Here is a 24,083-nt window from a genome sequence, read left to right as displayed (position 1 = left end):
AAATATTTATTTACATACTTTAATTGTTTCCAAACGGTGTCTGCAACACGGCAGTAAAACGGCAGATTAAACAAAACAGAAGTCATCGTCATGGACCCACGAGCTGCGGAAGCTAGCTCTCCAGTCAGCTAAACTGACTCAATAACTCCACGGTGACGTTTTGGTGAGTTTACTGAGGAATTTGTGAAACTGAAACAGTACAAAAACAATGCCATTGTAAGTTAATAATACTAAAACAAGCACTCGTAAACCTGTTAGCATATTAGCTAATGTTAACGACCCCAGCTTACGATAGCACATATAAATATGCATGAAAACACTCCTACAGACATCAGACATGGGACGCTTTAGTAAGTAAGAATTGTTTTGGTTATAGTGTAAAACTTACATACGTTGCTTGGAGCGATGAAAAATCCATACGAGTAGAAACACTGTGGACGGCTACAAGAGGGAACGACACTTCTACTTACGGTTCAAAGCTTTAGACAGCAGAAAACACTTGTAGGTCTTCACCCAGCTGCACTTGCAGTGAGCAAACTCATCCAAAAGAAGGCGCCATAGCACTAACAATACCCCACCATTTACCATATTTTTCGGACTATAAGTCGCTCCGGCCGAAATAAATAAAGAATAGTGAATAACAGGGTGAATAAGTGTACGTTATATGAGGCATAAATAACCAACTGAGAACGTGCCTGGTATGTTAACGTAACATATTATGGTAAGAGTCATTCAAATAACTATAACATATAGAACATGCTATACGTTTACCAAACAATCTGTCACTCCTAATCGCTAAATCCCATGAAATCTTATATGTCTAGTCTCTTACGGGAATATTATTTGATATTTTACGGTAATGTGTTAATAATTTCACACATACAGTAAGTCGCTCCTGAGTATAAGTCGCACCCCCGGCCAAACTATGAAAAAAACTGCAACTTATAGTCCGAAAAATACGGTAAGTATCTTAGCTTAGTTTTTTTTTTTAACTATTTGCATTAAGGTCGTCAGCAAAGAAAAATCCATGAATTAGCCGCACCGATTTATAAGCCGCAGGGTACAGAGCGTTGGACAAAAGTAGCGGCTTACAGTACGTAATTTACAGTAGCTACAACTGTCATTGAAAATTACAAGCTACCCTTTTCTCCCACAGTGTTTGTGCTTCTTCAGCTTTGACAAATGTTGACATTTTCAATAATGAATGAAACCTTTCCCAATCTCTCCACTGCTAGGAAGAACAACCCCCTCTAATTGAGATTTTGCACCCGTGGGATATATATACCTGGGATGTTTACGTTCGTTGGGAGTCACCATTTCTGTTCTATCCTGTGTGCAGGTAGCGGTGGTCAAGGTGAAAAATACGGACAAAGTGTTCGCCATGAAAATCCTCAACAAGTGGGAGATGCTGAAGCGAGCCGAGGTAAGTGTTCCTCCGAGAACTCAAGTGTCAAGAGGTAGAACAGCACCGTGACCGCTGGGCTTGGGAAGTGGGTCATTCCAAGACAAGAAACCATGACCCCGAATCCACGACGTTTGCACATGTTGCGGCGCGACAAGCTGCCGAGGCGTGTTTTGCTCGTCAACCCCTTGCTGACATTCCTGGCATTCCTCAGTGTCCCGTGGGCCTTTGGGTCTTCACGGCTCATACGTCACGTGTTTCAGCTCTCCTTGTCACCCGTGCATGCATGAATGTTTGCAAGTGTGCGTGCGAAGATGGATCGTCAATATTTCTCACAATGTGCACGAGTGCATATTTCAGGCACCGAGTTGAAATAGTTGTGACGACCTCGGTGGTAGAAACAGGTGCAGGCATCCATGTGATGACACAGCTCTTAAAGGAGAAGTGCACCTTTTTGGAATGTTGTCTATCATTCACAATATGTAAGAGAGGAACACATCCATCCGTTCCATCTTCTTAGGATAGGACAGGATAGGATAGGTCTTTATTGTCATTGCACAAGTACAACGAAACTTTGTTTTCAGCACAAACCCGTTCAAGATTAGACAAACAAACAGTTTACAGGGTTACAGAACAGGAATGCTGATGGGTCGCCACAAGGCGCCCCGTAAAAGATGGGGGAAAGGTAAAACGCTGGGGAAGGATGAGTAAAAGAAATACAATATAGACTGGGCTCCTAAGGGGGCCCAGTCTGGAGTGGGAAAAAACCTCCATAGCAAAGCACATACCGTATTTTTCGGACTATAAGTCGCAGTTTTTTTCATAGTTTGTCTGGGGGTGCGACTTATACTCAGGAGTGACTTATGTGTGAAATTATTAACACATTACCGTAAAATATCAAATAATATTATTTAGCTCATTCACGTAAGAGACTAGACGTATAAGATTTCATGAGATTTAGCGATTAGGAGTGACAGATTGTTTGGTAAACGTATAGCATGTTCTATATGTTATAGTTATTTGAATGACTCTTACCATAATATGTTACGTTAACATACCAGGCACGTTCTCAGTTGGTTATTTATGCCTCATATAACGTACACTTATTCAGCCTGTTGTTCACTATTCTTTATTTCTTTTAAATTGCCTTTCAAATGTCTATTCTTGGTGTTGGATTTTATCAAATACATTTCCCCCAAAAATGCGACTTATACTCCAGTGCGACTTATATATGTTTTTTTCCTTCTTTATTATGCATATTCGGCCGGTGCGACTTATAGTCCGAAAAATACGGTATACATATTACAACGTACATCTCGAGATATCTAGCAACAGAGGGAAGGGAGTGCGGGGTCATGGTGGTAGGTCGCAGCTCTCAGGCACTGACCATCCTTTCATCACCCCTATGGGATTTGCGTCGAGGGCTTTGGATTGGAGGGGTGGAGTATGTATGTGTGTGGCGTATATTTTTGTGGATGCATGTTTGTGTGTAAGCCTGCAGTGTGTCTTTATTCCGCGGCCTTGATGTCGTGCAGTCGCTAGTCCAAAGTCAACAACAACTTATCCGAGGTCGGGTCATGGGGGCAGCAGTGTAAGCAGGGAAGCCCAGACTTCCCTCTCCCCAGCCACTTCGTCCAGCTCCTCCCGGGGGAACCCGAGGCGTTCCCAGGACAGCCGGGAGAGATAGTCTTCCCAACGTGTCCTGGGTCTTCCCCGTGGCCTCCTACCGGTCGGACGTGCCCGAAACACCTCCCTAGGGAGGCGTTCGGGTGGCATCCTGACCAGATGCCCTAACCACCTCATCTGGCTCCTCTCGATGTGGAGGAGCAGGGGCTTTACTTTGAGCTCCTCCCGGATGGCAGAGCTTCTCACCCTATGTCTAAGGGAGAGCCACGCCACCCGGCGGAGGAAACTCATTTCGGCCACTTGTACCCGTGATCTTGTCCTTTCGGTCATAACCCAAAGTTCATGACCATAGGTGAGGATGGGAACGTAGATCGACAGGTAAATTGAGAGCTTTGCCTTCCGGCTCAGCTCCTTCTTCACCACAACGGATCGATACAGCGTCCACATTACTGAAGACACAGCACCGATCCGCCTGTCGATCTCACGATCCACTCTTCCCTCACTCGTGAACAAGACTCCGAGGTACTTGAACTCCTCCACTTGGGGAAAGATCTCCTCCCCAACCCGGAGATGGCACTCCACCCTTTTCCGGGTGAGAACCATGGACTCGGACTTGGAGGTGCTGATTCCCTTCCCAGTTGCTTCACACTCTGCTGCGAACCGATCCAGTGAGAGCTGAAGATCCTGGCTAGATGAAGCCGTCAGGACCACATCATCTGCAAAAAGCAGAAACCTAATCCTGCATCCACCGATCCCCTCAACATCCTGACTGCACCTAGGAATTCTGTCCATAAAAGTTATGAACAGAATCTGTGACAAAGGGCAGCCTTGGCGGAGTCCAACCCTCACTGGGAACGGGTCCGACTTACTGCTGGCAATGCAGACCAAGCTCTGACACTGATCATACTGGGAGAAGGACACATCTATTTTAAATTTTTTATGCATTCTAAATTGTAAAATATGGCAAGTAAGAGGTGGCTAACAATGCAGCTAATAGGAGTACACTATAGCGCCCATGACGGCCTCCAAAAATATCCAAAAAGCGCCAACAATACTCCATTTACATGTCGTGACTTGAGTATTAACCAAGTATCAGCGATATTGTTATCATAAGCGCTGACGCAGACAAACTATTTTTAGTGGCGCTATTATCACAGTGCGTTAACTATCTTATTAGTAGTGCTTTGAATTTTTGGGCACCACATGATGCGATTATTGGGGTAACGATTCGATTCAGTATCAGTACTTTTTTAATAACATTGGGCGCCAGTTCTATGATTAACTACATTCCTCCATAAAATAAACAGCTCTGATTAATTTCTATATTACTTACCAAAAACTATTTTGTTTTATAAAATTCTACATAAACATTTAATAAAGTCAAATACAAATAAGGCAACAAGACAAGTATCCAACACTTTTCTTCTCTAAAGTAAATCTGCACAACAGATATAGATCATCTACATCAACAATGATTTGTCTGAGTGGCTAGACAGTACAAAAACATGTTTTATTTATTTTTTATTAATTTTTAAATAGATTAAGAATCATAACAAAGAAGAATCACGATTGATTAAAAAATAGATTTTTTTATTTACAGCCCTGTAGCTTATGCTGCTATACAGTATAATTGGTTTTTGAACATGGTTCGCCGACCAACATGTTGGTATAATGCAGGGGTTGGCAACCCGGGGCTGTAGAAAAGCATGCGGCTCTTTATCGCCGCCCTAGTGGCTGCTGGAGCGTTTTTAAAAATGTGTGAAAATGGAAAATATATTTTTTGTTTTAATAACATTTCTAGAGGACAAACATGACACAAATCTCCCTAATTGTTAGAAATCCCACTGTTAATATTAAATATGCTTCAGCGATGAGAGGATTTGGTTACATGTTATTATGAATGTTAATAAACCACATATTTACTTACAGCGTGTATACAAAACCTTGATGGAAGTTTTTGGATGTTTTTTTTAGAAGCGTTTCATAGCCGGAAGAGAGCGTAGGCCATGAACTTTATTGATAGCTGACTCTTACTAGTGTTTATTTACACACCCTCGCCTCTGTTGCAAGTCTTGTGGATTCTATGTAAAATGTTTGAGTGCTTATGGCTATTGAGTTTTTTTTCCCTTGGCCTCAGTCTGGACCCCTTCCCCAGGAGCCCAGTCTGTGACCGAACCTTTTTCTTAACAGCGTTTACCTTTTTCCCACCTTTCGCCGGAAGTTGGCTGACCCGTCAGCGTTCCTGTTCTGTCTCCCTGTAATGTATGTCTGCTCTTGAATGGGATTGTGCTGAAAATCTGAATTTTTCCCCAGGGACTAATAAAGTGAACGTTGAATTTAGAATGCATAAAAAAAGAAAAGATATGTCTTCTTGTCTTACATAAGGAGTGTAAATGAAACACGACATTCCAAAAAAGTGCAGTTCCCCTTTAATGTCGTGTGTGACTTAAATATTGACCTTCACTAAACTGTATCTTGTCTTCCCTTAGACGGCGTGCTTTCGCGAGGAGAGAGATGTGTTGGTGAACGGAGACTCCCAGTGGATTACCACCCTCCACTATGCCTTCCAGGATGACAACAATTTGGTATGTGACGGAAAGACAATGTGTAAAAACGAGGCTTATAACGTTGGGCAGCATTGATTCTTAGGTTCACAGTGGGTACGGAAAGTATTCAGACCCTTTTAAGCGTTTCACGCTTTGTTTCATTGCAGTCATTTGCTAAAATCAAAAAAGTTCATTTTATTTCTCAGTAATGTACACGCAGCACCCCATCTTGACAATATATCTATTTTAATAATCTTAATTTCCCCTCAGGGATTATTAAAGTATTTATGATTCTGATAAAAACAGAAATGTAGAAATTTTTGCAAACTTATAAAAACTAAAACATGACATAATCATTGAGAGCCTGTGCTCAATACTTTGTTAATGCACTTTTGGCAGCAATTCCAGCCTCAAGTCTTTTTGAATAAGCTTGGCACACCTGTCTTTGGTCAATGTTTTTTATTGATTTTGCCTACCTCTCTATCGCGATACCTATTGATTATTGTTTTATCAGCCCAGCACTAGTTATAAGAGTGCACATTCAACAATACCGTGACAATTTAGTGACAATAATCACAATATGAAATATTCTCATTGTTATACTTTGTGATCAATGTTTATAGTTTGTTAATGTTGCCTCCGCCCTAAATGACACATGAGAGGACAGAATATTAACGAATGTCCAAAGTAAATTGACTTTTAATACCACGGCAATGGCAGTTGGTGCAAAAATGTTGGCTTTGCAGTTGGGGCATCTGGCAGGCTGGATGTGGACTGTGATAAAGACCACTGCCATCGGCCATCATTCACAATTCAAGCAGACAGTCTGTCCTCTCTTTCTGTGACCCACAGTTCAAATGCCTGTCATTCCATTTCCCACATTCTCACAACAAATGTTTAAGCCGAGACACTCCCCAAAAAACTTTTCAGACTAGACGCCACTGCCCTTCCAGTCAAGCAATGTTCGCCTTTGTGGTTTGGCCTAATATATTGCAGATAAACAATATTATTCTCAGCATTATTTTGAGACCAAATTCAATCAATCAATCAATCAATCAATCAATGTTTATTTATATAGCCCTAAATCACAAGTGTCTCTAAGGGCTGCACAAGCCACAACGACATCCTCGGTACAGAGCCCACATACGGGCAAGGAAAACTCACCCCAGTGGGACGTCAATGTGAATGACTATGAGAAACCTTGGAGAGGACCGCATATGTGGGTAACCCCCCCCCCCCCCCCTCTAGGGGAGACCGAAAGCAATGGATGTCGAGTGTGTCTGACATAATATTGTGAAAGTCCAACACATCATCGAAAGTCCAGTCCATGGTGGGGCCAGCAGGAACCATCCCGAGCGGAGACAGGTCAGCAGCGTAGAGATGTCCCCATCCGATGCACAGGCTAGCGGTCCACCCCGGGTTGGGAGCAGAGTAGAAAAGAAAAGAAAAGAAACGGCAGATCAACTGGTCTAGAAAGGGAGTCTATTTAAAGGCTAGAGTATACAAATGAGTTTTAAGATGAGACTTAAATGCTTCTACTGAGGTAGCATCTCTAACTTTTACCGGGAGGGCATTCCATAGTATTGGAGCCCGAATAGAAAACGCTCTATAGCCCGCAGACTTTTTTTGGGCTCTGGGAATCACTAATAAGCCGGAGTTCTTTGAACGCAGATTTCTTGCCGGGACATATGGTACAATACAATCGGCAAGATAGGCAGGAGCTTGACCGTGTAGTATTTTATACGTAAGTAGTAAAACCTTAAAGTCGCATCTTAGGTGCACAGGAAGCCAGTGCAAGTGAGCCAGTATAGGCGTAATATGATCAAACTTTCTTGTTTTTGTCAAAAGTCTAGCAGCCGCATTTTGTACCATCTGTAATCTTTTAATGCTAGACATAGGGAGGCCCGAAAATAAAACGTTACAGTAATCGAGACGAGATGTAACGAACGCATGGATAATGATCTCAGCATCGCTTGTGGACAAAATGGAACGAATTTTAGCGATATTACGGAGATGAAAGAAGGCCGTTTTAGTAACACTCTTAATGTGTGACTCAAACGAGAGAGTTGGGTCGAAGATAATACCCAGATTCTTTACCGAGTCGCCTTGTTTAATTGTTTGGTTGTCAAATGTTAAGGTGGTATTATTAAATAGATGTTGGTGTTGAGCAAGACCGATAATCAGCATTTCCGTTTTCTTAGCGTTGAGTTGAATTAACTATTAATAAAATGAAAATACATATCGTATTTCCCAGACTACAGAGCGCAGCCTACAAAGATCTGATTAACGTGGACCTAGACTTAAACAAGTTGAAAAACTTATTCGGGTGTTACCATTTAGTGGTCAATTGTACGGAATATGTACTGCACTGTGCAATCTACTAATAAAAGTTTCAATCAATCAATCAATTAAAAACCCACAAAATTTTAGGAAATGTGTTTTTTTCCGTATAATAGCCGCACCGGACTATAAGTCGCAGATATATACGTTGTGAAAATAGTTATTTACAGAGAAATATTCTGTAAATGTTTATTTACATACCTTAATTGTGTGTCTGTGACACGGCAGTAAAACGGATGATCAGATAAAACGGAAGTCATCGTCATGGACCCACTAGCTGCATGGGACGCTTAAGTAAGTAAGAATTGTTTTAGTTATATCGTAGAACTTACAAACGTCGCTTGGAGTGATGAATGAAGAATCCATACGAGTAGAAATGCTACGGACGGCTAAAAGACAGAGCGGCACTCTTCTTCCGGTTGAAAGCACTATATGGAAGGACACTGCAGCATCTTCAGTGAGCGAACTTGTCCAAAAGATGGCACCATAACACAAACAATAACGCACCTATTCAGTGTATTTTTTTTTTTTTTTTTCATTTTTGGTAAAAAACAAAAAAAACAAAACACATAACATTTAAAATAAATGATGAATGAAAAGGAGCAGAAAGAAGGAAAACTTATATATTCCCCCATTCATTCAATTACATTTGTTGTTCAGTTCAGAAGATTAGCCATATAGATATTCATAGCATACACATTGCATAACATACAGCAGAATAACTAAACATGGAAACATTGACTCCAAGTCATATCTTTTGATCATCATGATTTAAAATGATTTAAAAGACTCTTATTTTACTGTCAAGATCAGGCCTGGGCAATTATTTTGACTCGGGGGGCCACATTTAGAGAAAAACATTTGTCTGGGGGCCGGTATATCTATTTTTAGGAACACTAACACAAAACCTCACAATAATGTCGGATTGAATGCTTAAAAACGTTATGACAGACCGCCTTAAAAAACGTAATGGAATTTTACATTTTTCTATGAACGATAAAACACTGAATATTGACAAAATATGAATAATAACACCCCCTTTCGATCGACATATTTTACAATCAAGTGAAACGCAACAAACAGCGAAATATGAACGCGAAGGGTACTAAATAAACCCACTTACAATCTGATATATCTGATATATGCTGAATTTCCCCCAGGGATCAATAAAGTACTTTCTATTCTATTCTATTCTATTCTATTCTATTCTATTCTATTCTATACATCACTAAGCTTTAGAACTTTGTTGTGAAAATCTCCTTCCGCGTCTGTGGAAACGCTTCCCGCCCACACTGCTTGGTGTCTCGTCTGAGCTGCTGTGACCTAGATTACCATAGTAACTAATTAGATTACCATAGTAACTAATTAGATTACCATAGTAACTTGTATATCATCCACAAGCGCAGATTCCAACCATTGAAATACTTTGTATAGTTCAAGACTTACGGTCATTAGAAAACATGACTGCACATCATAATGGCAGCTACAGTTTCCATCTTAAAGATCTAAAAAAATTATTTGGGAATGTCCGGCGGGCCAGATTGTAAAGCTCAACGGGCCGCATGTGGCCCCTGGGCCTTAATTTGCCCAGGTCTGGTCAAGATTGTTGCATAATATTAGCTTTTTTATTTTTTTATTTTAAGTATATATATTAAGGCCGTCAGCAAAGAAAAATCCATTTACTAGCCGCACCGTTTTATAAACTGCATGGCTCAAAGTGTAGGAAATAAGCAGCTCCTTATAGTCTGAAATTTACGGTAACAATAATGCAAGTATAATCTTTCTGATGCAATAAACTTGCATTTCTCATGTATTTTAACATTGCAATTGGAATGTAAACTTTTAATTGTCTAAGTTAGGTAAAACAATTTAATAATACAAATAAAATATACTCTGTATGTAAGCAAAATGTGCACTTGAATAAAAATCACAACCAAATACAATACAATGGGTTTTGTTTCTGTTAAGTAGTGGGTGGTGGAACCTGAAATATACACAACCAAAACAATAAATAAAGTTATTGAGGCCAAAATAATCACGGTTATTATTGTTTTCACGGAATTGTTGAATGCGTGGGCTCAAAAAGTACTTTCAACCAAGTTGACATTTAATAACTAAAATAAATGTAAACACCAAATACATTTTTGGCAGAGGAAACATTAAATATTGTTCTGGCTTCAGAAGAGCCATATTGTTATTATTTGTGTGTTTAAATATCTTCTTCCATTTTAATTTGTAAATGTTCAAAATGTTTTTTTAAGAAATGCAAATCGGGTGGTCATTTGGTTTCACTTCCGGTTTCTGTTCACTTCATCTCGAACGAACGTCCGTCTGTTTAAACTTGACAGTGTGGAGTTGATATCGATCACTGTGTGCAGCCTTTATGTTCAATGTGAATACTGTATCTTAGTTGTTTAGACAGTAATGTGTTCGTACATTTTTAGATTGGTGAATGACGTTTCTTAATGGGGAAAGACGTATATGTCTCTTTTTTTCAAGTTAGCATTTAAGCTAGCTTGCAAACTCTGCCTCTTGTAGCCGTTAACAACGCACGGTTATTATCGAGGCTGGCAAACAAATCAAGTTAATTTTTACTCAAACTTGTCGGTCCATGTCACTGCAACTAAGAACACCTCTCATGTTGTTGTAGTACCTCGTCATGGACTACTATGTGGGCGGGGACCTGCTGACCCTGCTCAGTAAATTCGAGGACCGGCTGCCCGAGGATATGGCCAGATTCTACCTGGCTGAAATGGTGCTGGCCATTGAGTCCATTCATCAGCTTCACTACGTTCACAGGTGAGCAAAACTTTTCTAGATCCTAGCGTTTCACATTCGGAGCGGGCCAAGAGCACTTTTCAAGGAAACGTGAGCGCACAGCAGTACAGCGTGCACACAGTGACTTCCTGTTCAGTGCAAAGTAACTTTCAAAATAAGAGCGTTGTAGTTTTTAGATAGATTTTACCACAGCAACAAGCATGTAAGTAAATTATGTGGTCAAAATGGTGTGCTTCGTTACTTCGGACGTGTAAGTCTCCAAAAGGTTGGTCGATGAAAATAAATGTAGAGCACCCAATTGCAGGAAATTTTATTTTTTAATTTTTGGCGTTTGCGTGGCAGCCCTTTTTTTCTCTTTTTTTCCCCCTCAATTTTCCTTTTTTAATCTCAAAGTGTAATCACATCCCTGCAATCTCCAATACAAGGTCAGTCGCAACCAGGCCTGGCCCTAACCAATCTGGCGCCCTCGGCAAGATTTTAGGTGGCGCCCCCCCACATCGGCAGTGAAGTGTATATACACTCACAAGAAACCGAATAGCTTTGTCTTTGACCTTTTTTTTTTACTTAAAGAAATCAAATTAACATATTATATGAGAATGTTATGTTATGATTATCTTTAACCGAATCACAGCAGTGCTCAAATGAAAAAAACAGCATTCCCTCTCATGTGATATTGCTTAATTAACATTAATGATGTGCACTTTAACAACTATAGGCTTACAACTATACCTAATATATAAAGGGGTGGAAAAGTGACTATTACCTGCAGGGCAAATATTAGCTAACCAGAAGGCAATAACAATGTAAACAAAAAACACCTGCTTAAAAGATCTACTACAAATGTCCCTGAGGAATGTAAGGTGGGAGTACTGTAATTACCTAACGTTACATTATTATTTTCCATAACAATTTAGCCCCCTCCACAATATTAACCCGACGTTAAAACAGAACTAGCTATTTATTGCCGATTCATGTAACATTAGCTTAATGCTAAAAAGCCAGGTTACTATGACATTCTATAACAGACAAATAATTTCATGTAGGCTAACGTTACCTACCTGATACCTCTGTCTTTTTCTCGTTTCTCCTCCTCTTCTTTTCTCTTTTTTCTTCCCTGGGCACCTGACAGTTTTGGCCGTTTTGACATCTTGTGTTAATTTTTTGATGTGGTGACGTCCAAAAAGAGTCATGATACAGGAAGGGAGGGGGCGCACCGTGCGGGGGGTGGGGGCGTATTGTTGTAACAAATAATATTTCTATTAAATAGGCTTTACTTTGCATTTTAATTAACGTGGGATTATTTTTTGTATTTAGAAATAATAGAACCAACTTTTTTTTTTTTTTTCTCCAACATTTGTGGCACTGGCGTGGCGCCCCCTGATGGACGGCGCCCTTAGCATTTGCCTATACGGCCTATGCCACGGGCCGGCCCTAGTCGCAACAAAGGACACCATTTGTTAAATAAACGTTGCTACAATCATTGTCCTTTGTCCTGTAAAGCATTTCAGTCCAAAAAAATAGGAGCACACGTGAAATAAACTTGAATCATAACCAAATGGACAAGTGATTGACGCGGAAGTGTCTCTGACCACTCCGTGTGCGTCCCTCCCTCGCCATGTACAGAGGGGAGCGGAGTGTATTTGGCAACCCCAAATCAAGGCATGGTGGAGATATTTAGTTACGTCAATGGATATTTCCATGTATGGGTTAGTTTAGGGGTGAAACTATATCGGGATATGAGTTTTGATCCATATGGCCCAGCCCTACACTGGTGTTAGCGACAGTGCTAGCACACTTTAGGGATGTTCTGTGTTTAATGTAGTGTTGCAATTAGGGCTGGGCGATATGGCCTTTTTTTAATATCTCAATATTTTTAGGCCATATCGCAATACACGATACATATCTCGATATTTTGCCTTAGCCTTGAATTAACACTTGATGCATATAATTACACCAATATGATGATTCTATGTGATGTATGTATGTATGTATGTAAAACATTCTTGTTCATACTGCATTAATATATGCTCATTTTAAACTTTCATGCAGAGAGGGAAATCACAACTAAGTCAATTGACCAAAAGTGTATTTATTAAACAGTTATTAAGCAGTGGCACAAACATTCATGGCATTTCAAAACAGAAAGTGCAAGATTGTCGGAGACATTTTAAAACAAGCTATTAGTGCACTTTTGTGCATGAAGTCACTAAGATGACATATCAAAACAACACTAAATTAAAGTGCACTTTTTGTACAGAACGCCACTACAATAGTTTAAAACAAATAAAGTGCACTTTTGTGCATGATGTCACACAAGATATTTCAATAACTGTCAAATAAAAATGAGCTGCATAATAGGAAATCAAATCGCTATGTGGTAGGTTACTGCGGATGTTATCTCATTCTGTTGTTGACTATTTTTTTCATACGGTGTTGATGTGGAAATGTTTGCCTCTGCATTTTGTTGGTGTGGCACCGAACGGAGATGTTGACATGCGGAGTAAGCACTCTTCATTCTCTAGCGGGTGACTTTTCAAATGATGCTACATATTAGCAGTAATGCTACTTTTTGTAGAAACACTTTTGCCGCATACTTGACAAATTACGGTTGTCTGTTCGACATATTCCCACTTAAAGCCAAACCACCGCCAGACGATGGACCCCCTGCTGTTTTTCTTGGGAATTAATTCTTCCTTCATATTTCGTATTACCACTCGCACCACAGCTAACGTTATCCATGCTGCTACCTCTCTGCTCCGCGAGGGCGTATACGTATGTGACGTATGTAAGAAGGTGCGCTTGCTGTCTGTGAGAAGGAGAGACAACAAAGAGTGAGAAGAGCCTGTAGCGTAATGCCCGCAGCTAAAAGCAACTGCGTGAGAACGTATATTCGAATATCACGATATAGTCATTTTCTATATCGCACAGAGACAAACCCGCGATATATCGATATATCGCCCAGCCCTAGTTGCAATAGTAATATCAGTGTTTCCCATAAACTGCCAAGATACCTGTGGCGGTGGGGGCGTGGCTATGGGCGTGGTCACCATGACATCATCGAGTAATTTGCATAATTTACTACAATGATATGATTTTCTCTAAAAAGGCTCAAAAATTGTATACTTACTAATTAATAATAACAGTTTTGTTTTAAACGTCCATCCATCCATCCATTTTACAATATAATTACAACACTTTATGTACATATTTATATACAGATTTGAACAATAAGTTATTCACTGAAATATATTTATTAATTGTGGTTCTTACAAAAAATATATCTTACAAAATATAAAAGCTAAAATGTCTCTTAAAGCTCTGCCCCTTTAATTAGTGCATACTAAATAATTTAACTTTAGCCTACTACTACAACCATATTATTTACCAGCAACATAAAGTGAAACAGAGGCAGAGGTGTCCTGCCACAGTCAGTAACAAATAAACAGAAAACAGTAGTGGTCAAATACAAATAAGGCAACAAGAGAAGTATCCTACACTTCTCTTTTGTAAAGTAAATCTGAACAGCCGATATGGGCATCTACATCAACTATATGATTTGCCTGAGAAGCTGGACAGGACAAAAAAATAAAAAAAAATAAAATCTATTTGTGGCGGACGTAATTCTTTCGTGGCGGGCCGCCACAAATAAATGAATGTGTGGGAAACACTGAATATTTATATGAATGCGTGCACGTGTGCCTTGTTTGCGCGTTAATCATGCTACTAAACGTTTTCTGTGCTACAAAAAATGCAGTAATATTTTTCATTTAGTAGGGGTGAAGCTAAGCGTACAGCGCTGCCTTACATTGTTAGCCTGTCAAAGTCAAGCGGACAAAACGCTTGAGCTCTGGAGGTGTTCTGAGGGGCGAAGGATGGCGCTTGAACGCCGCACAGGGAGGACAGAACTAAACACGTCGCAGTCGGAATGCATCGCCGCCGGCTGTTGCAAAAACAGAGGTTCATTTCCAAAAGCCAAATGAGGAGAAAGAGGAGGGGATCGGTGGTGAGGCAAAGCCAGGGAGCATGACGTGTTTGCAGGAAGTCCGCCGCTCAAAAGGAAAGTTGTTCGTCCAACCACAATGGCTGTACTATGTGTGTGTGGTATACTTATTATATGTTCTGCTCGTTACACCGTTACATGCTTCCATCTGGGCTGCTGGAAAACATGCACACTGATGTGTGATCTGGAGATACCACATTAGACACGTTCACTTTCTATGTCCGACTCTGGCTGACAGCTGCAGGGACATTTGATAGGAGGCCGTCTAAAGTCTGCGACTGCGCTGCTAGCACAATGCTAGTTCCGAGTGGAATGTACCAGCCAAGTCAGGAATTTGACAGGCTTTTCGACTTGTCACTTCTTCTCGTTGTTTACAGTTGCCATAGTTGCAGGTATTGCTGTGGGAAGGAGAGTTGAGGGCCATATGTCAGTTATGGCATGCTACAGTAAATAGATGCTGTGTAACAATTATCATGTTACACAGCAATTACACAATTCCCTAGGGATGATACTCGAAACCGGTTTTCCCGGTTGTTTGATAAGAAAAGAACCGAGTCCTCGGACTCGAATCCCTTTTTGAGAACCGGTACCTGTTATCGAGACCACTATAGTAAAGGAAAAGAGTTGATTCTTTATTCGAATCCCGTCCCGACCAGAAATGCTCCATGGGACATCACAAGAATTGACGTCACATAGCTCAGTCATTAGGCGCAGATAGCGAAAGCAGGAAAACAATGGACGGGAAAAAGCGGTCCAAGGTGTAATAAAGTTCAAAACAAAAGCTATCGTCCATCGAATAAATTTACTGAGAGATTTTAGCAGGGTAAAACACATGACGGACACTTTTACGACCAACCGGAAACATAGCAACCAGGCTAGCAACGCACCTCCTTTACGGCAGCTGTCGCAACATTCTTAAAACAACCGCAGCACATACATATATATACAACATATCTCTCTTTTTTAACTTTTCTTTTTCTTTCCTTGTAAACAAAACAAAATCACACTGTAGATGTGTTGTCTGTCTAATTATAAATAATGCAGACGAGGCGTGTTGGCTGAGTTCTTGACGTTTACTTTCACAGCGTGGCAACATGCAACACTTTTCGGGGCTACCGCGCATGTTCGTAACTCCCGTTGCATGCTGGGTAGTGTAGTTGTAATATTCTCTCGCTCATAACATTTTTCCTCCTATAAAGAAATAATGTTAACTCAATAAAGTGTATTTCTTTTTTTAGCTTTAACTTTTCATTTTTTTAGCATTGTAACCACATTTGCAAAGAACTTTTCTCTTCATAGAATTTTCTTTCAATAAAGAAATAATGTGCAAAAATGTCAAAGCATCATAACAAACAGTTATGTCAAATAGCAGCAGAAGTGCACTTTTTGGAGAGCTGTATTATTTTCAGTTTTGTGCCCAAGGGACTGATTTTATTTAACACTATATTATTATTTATACACCTGTAGTGATCATATACAACAACCTATCTGGACTCGATAAGAGAATCGATAAGGAATCGGTTCGATAAGAGGATTCGATAATAGGCTCGAACTCGATAATTCCTTATCAAACATCATCCCTACAATTCCCTATGGCGTTTATTATTCAAAAATTTACTTGCTTTTGCGGGTACGAGCATTTTATTCCAACAAAAAAATGTTTGGAATATATATTAATATGTGTGAGTGTGAATGTTGTCTGTCTATCTGTGTTGGCCCTGCGATGAGGTGGCGACTTGTCCAGGGTGTACCCCGCCTACCGCCCGATTGTAGCTGAGATTCTCTGGCTTTTAACACTACGTGAGTTGTGTGGTCCTCTGTTGTCCTCTGTGTTTTTAAAATGTTTATTTGTATTTGCTGTTTTAATTGGTTTTACCCTTTAAAATCGTTTTTAATCATATTTATTTTATATTGGTTTTATATGTATTTATTTTTTGTTTTTATTCAGTCATTGGTGGAGCTAAGGATAATATTTTAATATTGTTGTGCAGCACTTTGGAAACATTTTGGAAGGAGAAACACGGGCATGTCTGGATAACTCGCCTTCATATTTCCAGTGGTTAGCTCTGAGTTACTAAACCGCTTTGTTATGAAGCTGGCTGTGGCGCGTTTTTTCTGACGTCACTTCCTGTGTGGGGCGCGGTCTTTCTGACTTCACTTCTACTTCCGAGCTCTAAGTTTGTAAACGATCAATGAGTCCATACAAAGATTCAATAAATACACGGCGCACTTACCCGTGTGAAAATGTGTCCGAGGAGGGGGACCTTAAACGCTGGTTTAGTGTGGCTGAAACGGGCCTTAGGCTAAATAATTATTCGTTTAAGGGGTTAAACGACTTAGTGTAGACATGGCCTTGGTTGGTACGTGTACATGCACTAAATTAGTCCAATTTCTCAAATAGTTTGGCTCTAAATAAACCCATGGACACACCTTAATCCGGTTATGTTTGGTTTTTGGAAAGTCGGACTAACACACCTGGATTATGCGATTGGAAACCGGATCTCTTTAGGGGCGGGTGGCCGGAGAAGACCGTTCTTATCACACACGTCCCAGTCTCAACGCGCAGAATATAACCCGGTTGCAAATACCGTTCAATAAAAACGTAGCAACAATTGTAAAAGAGGAGACTTTTTATTTGCTTCCCAAATTAAAAGAACATAACATTTAGAAATGCATCGATGGTAAGGAAAAAAGAAACGGTAGCTAAGGAAATGTAGAATGCCGGCTTAATTCGGTCTCGCCAAGGAAATACGAATGAGATGAAAGATAATGAAGTAGGTATATTAAAGGAGAAGAATAAAACAAACCTCTTCATTTGTAAAAGCCAACTGATTAATTTTCTTTTTTAAATCACATATATAAACACACACACACACACACATATTATATATAAATGTTTAAATATGTATACATATGTTTGTATACACATATGTACATATATGTTTAAATGTGTAGACATACAGTTGTGATCAAAAGTGTACATACACTTGTAAAGAACATAATGTCATGGCTGTCTGAATCATTTCTACAACTCTTATTTTTGTGTGATAGAGTGATTGGAGCACATACTTGTTGGTCACAAAAAACATTCATGAAGTTTGCTTCTTTTATGAATTTATTATGGGTCTACTGAAAATGTGAGCAAATGTTCTGGGTCAAAAGTATACATACAGCAATGTTAATATTTGCTTACATGTCCCTTGGCAAGTTTCACTGCAATAAGGCACTTTTGGTAGCCATCCACAAGCTTCTGCCAAAGTACCCGCCGTGCACGGTGTGGGACAGCCATGATGGGGTTCGAGCGGTGTGGGTGTGGTGGCGATACATGCCCTCCACGTACCAAACCTTTCTCACTCCCATGCACACCCGCTCAACAGTCCCAGTTGTTCTTTCGCTTTCCCCCATCTTGCTGAGGGCGGAGTCACCCGGAGCAGATCCCTGGAGGAGGGCGTGTTCTGCCGTCTGATGAGTGTGTGTCTGTGTGTGTACATTTGGCAGCAGATGACGAGGGCGTGTGTTTTCATTTTGGTGATGGTGTCTGCACGTGAGCTTCAGCTGGCTTCCTGTTCCCGTGACTAAGCCAAAGGACAATGCACTCAACCTATAAATCAAAGTGGTCTGATTAGAATCCAACCTTCTTCATCTATCACAGTGTTGGGCCGCGAGCATTTCCTGGAGGGCCGCCAAAAAAATATCTGTTTCTTAGCTGTGCTCCGTATGGGCCGCAGCAGTACTCAGTTGTAATACACTATTCCACCACTTGTGGCAGTAATGACAATATCAAACAAACAGAAGAAGTCTTAAAAGTTTCTTAAGCGCAAAAATGATGACTAAAGTGGTGAAGCTGTATTTTTATTTGCACTTAAATTGTATTGAAAGTTTATTTATTATTTATTTATTTATTTATTTATCATTTAAGAACCATACAAATGAGAAAATATTAAATTTAGTAATTTATTTTTATTAATCTCCCACCATTTATTTTATTTTTTTATTTGTTGTTTTATTTAAATTTTACATATTTGTTTATATTTATTTTTTATCTTAGCACTGTAGTTTTTGAATACGATTAAAATCAAGAGTAAGATTACGAATTTAGTGGCAATATTTGAGTGGGTTCCGGGCCCGTCTGTAGTGGAAAAGTTGGGCCTCAAAGTCAAAAAGGTTAAAAACTTCCTGATCCAGCAAACACACTCGTATGCAGCTCAGGGATGACTTTATTCCTCTGGGATCACTAACAGCCCAATCATTTAAGTCCCAGGTGTCAAACTCAAGGCCCGGTGCCCAGATCTGGCCCGCCAGATAATTTTTTGTGGCCGGCGAACACCTGGAAATAATATGTGTTAATAAAGTACTTTTCTGGCCAAATATTTTCTGTCTTTCCATTTAGACACAAAACATACATTGGGTAAGGTTGTGTTTTTGCCTCATTATTGTGAGAACCCTGCCCGTGACTAAAGCATTAAGGAGCGGGACTATCCAGGACTCGCTGCAATGTGCTCAAACAACCACCAGGTAGCACCTGTGAGCAGATATATGCACTAGCGTTGTTTGGCTTGATAATCACGGCGGACTAAAACTACACAGAATTTGCTGGTTTAACGTCTTTTTCCCTCGCTTCCATGCGTGCGTTTAAGAGCGCACTGCTGTGTTTAGATGGAGACAAGTGTGGACAATATTGGAGACAGCGCACTTGTCCCCACACTAAAAGTGTACAGCGAAGGAGACAACTATTTGATGTTGCTGTTATTTTCTCAATACAGCGTCCATCAGCTGCTGTGGCTTGAGAGTTAATGAGGTGAGGAAATATGCAGCAGGTGATGTGTCGTGAACCTTGTCAAAACTTGTTTATAAAGTCTTTAGTTTGTTTACTGGGATGTTCACTTGTCCTTTATTTAACTGCAAACTGTATCATTGTTCAAATAACATCAATACTGGCTAAAATGTTTTGTCGTCTCATCGAACTGAACGCAGGCTGTGAAGATTGTGTATTCGATGTGAGTGTTGTCACTCCTTTACTCAGTGGCCTAGTGGTTAGAGTGTCCGCCCTGAGATCAGTAGGTTGTGAGGTCAAACCCCGGCCGAGTCATACCGAAGACTATAAAAATGGGACCCATTACCTCCCTGCTTGGCACTCAGCATCAAGGGTTGGAATTGGGGGTTAAATCACCAAAATGATTCCCGGGCGCAGCACCGCTGCTGCCCACTGGTCCCCTCACCTCCCAGGGGGTGAACAAGGGGATGGGTCAAATGCAGAGGACAAATTTCATCACACCTAGTGTGTGTGACAATCATTGGTACTTTAACTTTAACTTAACTTAACTTTATTTTTGTTGGCCGAACTGTTGTACTGAACTACAAGGAGGCGTTGTTGGAGAAGAACAAAGCTTGTTTACTAGACTTCATCTTCATTAGCCAAACTGCTTTGAGTTTTATATTGATATCATAAAGTAAACGCCATGTTTTATTCACATTTCTTGTTTTTTTCATGTCACAAAGGTGTTACTTTAAAAACCATTCATGTTACACATAATTTTGTTAATGTTTTATTGTGTACAGTTAATTCCTATATGACATATTTCGGCTCAAACTCTGTCAAAATCGGTCTTGATACAGCATCTACATGTACATATAAATGTACATAACTTAAAAACATAAATAAATAATTTTTAAAAAAAATACCTCCCTCTGTCAAAATGTAAAAATACAGATAAAGGCATCATTTAATGACAAAAAGCTGACAAGTTGATATCAATAATGAATACCTCACGATTCGATTATGATTATGATTCAATTTAAAATCGATTATTGATGCATCTTTAATTTGTGTATATTGATGCAGTTAAAAAAAATTTTGTTCCCTTAAATAAGCGTTTATCTCTTGCAAATTAAAACATTTACTTTGGAAAAAGAAAGTTAAATTAATTCCCATCACATTTATTAAATTAACGAAAATGTGGGCAAAACATGAACATAAGTGCCCTACAGTAAAGGAGCTTGTCGGATCTCTTGGTGAGGTGGCTTGCTTCATTTAGCTAAATTTTAAAACCGTCTGCATTACTTTATTTAAAATAACTAAATTGATTATTATTTGACGCTTCAGAATCGATTCTGTAATCGTTTATGTCCGAATTGCGTTGCATCTAAAAATGTATTCCCCCCCACCTCGTTTGTATATGTATGTATGTATGTATGTACTTACATATATGTATGTACAGTTATGTTCATAATAATAGCAGTGTGTTTAAAAAGGTGTGTAAACCTCAAAATTCTTCAAATAAATTGTATTTTAATGAACACAAATGCATTGGAGAGACTGCACATTCTATTTCAAAAATTGGAAAAAAGTAATTCAATTTGACAATATTTTACAGAAAGTCAAGAAATATAAAACAAAAAAATAGCAGTGTTGACATCTTTCTTCATAAAACTCAAATGTACTGTATAAACGAAGAAAGGCTTGCAGATTCAACTTTCCTTAGAATTATTAACTATAATTTAGTTGCATAACCAGGGTTTCTGATAACTGCTTCACATCTGTGGCACATGGAGTCGACAGGTATTGCAGTCCAGGACAAATGTACTACGTTCCACAATTCCTCTGCATTTCTTGCTTTTGCCTCATGAACAGCATTCTTTATGTCAGCCCACAAGTTTTCAATGGGCTTAAGGTTCGGGGATTGTGCTGGCCACTCCATTACTTGAACTCTGTTTGTCTGGAACCATGATTTTACTCGCTTGCTGGTGTGTTTGGGGTCATTGTCTTGTTGAAACACCCATTTCAAAGGCATTTCCTCTTCAGCATACGGCAACATGACTTCTTCCAGTATTCTGATGTACTAAAACTGATCCATGATCCCTGGTATGCGTTAAATAGGACCAACACCACAGTACGAGAAACATCCCGATATCATGATGCTTGCACCACCATGCTTCACCGTCTTCACTGTGTACTGGGGCTTGAATTCAGTGTTTGCAGGACGTCTGACAAACTGTCTGTGGCCCTTAGACCCAAAAAGAACAATCTTACTCTCATCAGTCCCCAAATTGTACGCCATTTCTTTTTAGGCCAGTCAATTTGTTCTTTGGCAAATTGTAACCGCTTCAGCACACGTCTTTTTTTTAACAATGGGACTTTGCGAGGGCTTCTTGCTGCTAGCTTGGCTTCACATAGACGTGGTCTGATTGCTACAGTACTCACAGGCCATTTTAGATCTTCTTTCATCCTCCTGGAGCTGATCATTGGCTGAGCCTTTGCCATTTTGGTTATTCTCCGATCCATTTCAATAGTCGTTTTTCTTTTTCTTCCTCATCTTTTTGGTTTCGGCTGCCATTTTAAAGTGTTTGATATCATTTTAGCTGAACAGCCTATCATTTTCTGCACTTCCTTATAGGTTTTCCCCTCTTTTATTAAATTCTTAATCAAAGAACGCTCTTCTTCTGAACAGCCACTTGTTTAACTTTTTTTTTTTTTTTTACACATAATCAATGATGTCACTTATGGAACGCAGCACTGCTATTTTTTTGAACACGACCCTTTCACTAAATGATTCAGTTTCACAGAATCAGCAGCATGCACATCATTCCTGTTGGGTCTGTTGGTTTTCTATACCTTTACTAAACCTTCTAGAAACTTAATTGTAAAACCTTCTAGAAACTTAATTGTAGTGTAGAAGTTGAAATTCTAACAAAAACAGTGATTTATCTTGCTAGTGATGTGGGACTGCTATTATTTTGACCACAACTGTATGTATGTACATATGTGTGCATAGGTGTATTAAGTGTATATGCGTGTGTATATATGTGTATTAAATGTGTGTATATATATATATATATATATATATATATATATATATATATATATATATATATATATATATATGTGTGTGTGTATATACAGTATGTATATATATGTGTGTACTGTATATATATGTGGACAGATCTGGTAATGGGTACATTCGCACCCGCCTGCACAAATGTACTTCAAAATGTAACAATCAAAATAAATATGACTTTTTTGTTTGTTTATTAGGGCATGCATATATAATATGCATTAGTTTGACCATTTAAAATCAACAATAATAAAAAGGAGATGCTTGGAAATAGCATAAAAATGTCCCAAAAACTTGGAAAAACGCGATTCATAGCGTTACTTTTTGGTGTAACCATCATGAGCGTTCTGTTCAGGTATATTTCTTTTATATTTTGATAAATCATCATAAATAGATATTGATCAATCTTTAAGCTGTGTGTATTTGAGTTCAGTTTGCTTTTAAATGATAAATGGGTTATACTTGTATAGCGCTTTTCTACCTTCAAGGTACTCAAAGCGCTTTGACAGTATTTCCACATTCACCCATTCACACACTGATGGCGAGAGCTGCCATGCAAGGCGCTAACCAGCAGCCATCAGGAGCAAGGGTGAAGTGTCTTGCCCAAGGACACAAAGGACGTGACTAGGATGGTAGAAGGTGGTGATTGAACCCCAGTAACCAGCAACCCTCCGATTGCTGGCACAGCCACTCTACCAACATCACCACGCCGTCCTTGACATCTTATTTAGAATTGTAGTTGAAACTTTTACAACCTTCTGTTGCGCTCATGATGGCGTAACCAAACTAGAATATTTTGAATATTTATTCCCTTTTTTACATTTAGTATATTTAAATATACTGCGTTTTATGCTTTTTTTTTTTTGGAACATTTCCTATACATATAATACAATAAAGTCCCATATAAAATCTAGCAAGCGGTACTTTAATTTTTCCTTTGAAAGTAACACTCCAATGTCCATTAGTGGATCTGTACACATATGTATGTATATGTGTGTGTGTGTGTGTGTGTGTGTGTGTGTGTGTGTGTGTGTGTGTGTGTGTGTGTGTGTGTGTGTGTGTGTGTGTGTGTGTGTGTGTGTGTGTGTGTGTGTGTGTGTGTGTGTGTGTGTGTGTGTGTGTGTGTGTGTGTGTGTGTATATACAGTATATATATACTTGTTTTTATTTTGTATTTTTTTTTAATTATTTTATTTGTATATATATATATATATATATATATATATATATATATATATATATATATATATATATATTTCTTTGTATATATGTATATATATATATATATATATTTCTTTATATATATTTATTTGTATATATATGTTTATATTACGTGTGAGTATATGTGTGACCCCCAAATCAAACAGTTTGGGACCACTGATGTAGAATAATCCATAAAAGAGGGTTTCTTTAATTCAACTATTTAATTTCATGCCGTAGCTCATGTTTTGGCTCAATTAGTTTGTTTACATTCAATTTCTTTTCTGTTGTCAGGTTGTTGACACAAAACGTATAAATAGATTTGAATGGATCTAGATGACGATGGGGAATAGGAACCAC

The 24,083-nt window shown here is 39.2% G+C and overlaps 1 protein-coding gene across 3 annotated transcripts in view; it reads left to right on the top strand.

The window, feature by feature from the left end:
• cdc42bpab (CDC42 binding protein kinase alpha (DMPK-like) b) overlaps window positions 1–24,083 on the top strand; it is a 225,563-nt gene that overhangs the window by 107,761 nt on the left and 93,719 nt on the right. For all 3 annotated transcript variants that reach the window (XM_062034850.1, XM_062034851.1, XM_062034849.1), the window contains exons 3-5: window positions 1,340–1,423; window positions 5,518–5,613; window positions 10,565–10,713. In XM_062034850.1, the coding sequence (XP_061890834.1) occupies window positions 1,340–1,423; window positions 5,518–5,613; window positions 10,565–10,713 (329 nt within the window). The remainder of the gene's footprint in view (window positions 1–1,339; window positions 1,424–5,517; window positions 5,614–10,564; window positions 10,714–24,083) is intronic.

Source organism: Entelurus aequoreus, linkage group LG23, assembly GCF_033978785.1.
Source record: "Entelurus aequoreus isolate RoL-2023_Sb linkage group LG23, RoL_Eaeq_v1.1, whole genome shotgun sequence".
NCBI classification, from domain to species: Eukaryota; Metazoa; Chordata; class Actinopteri; order Syngnathiformes; family Syngnathidae; genus Entelurus; species Entelurus aequoreus.
The sequence above is the reverse complement of the archived record's forward strand: the minus strand, read 5'-3'. Positions and strand labels throughout refer to the sequence as shown.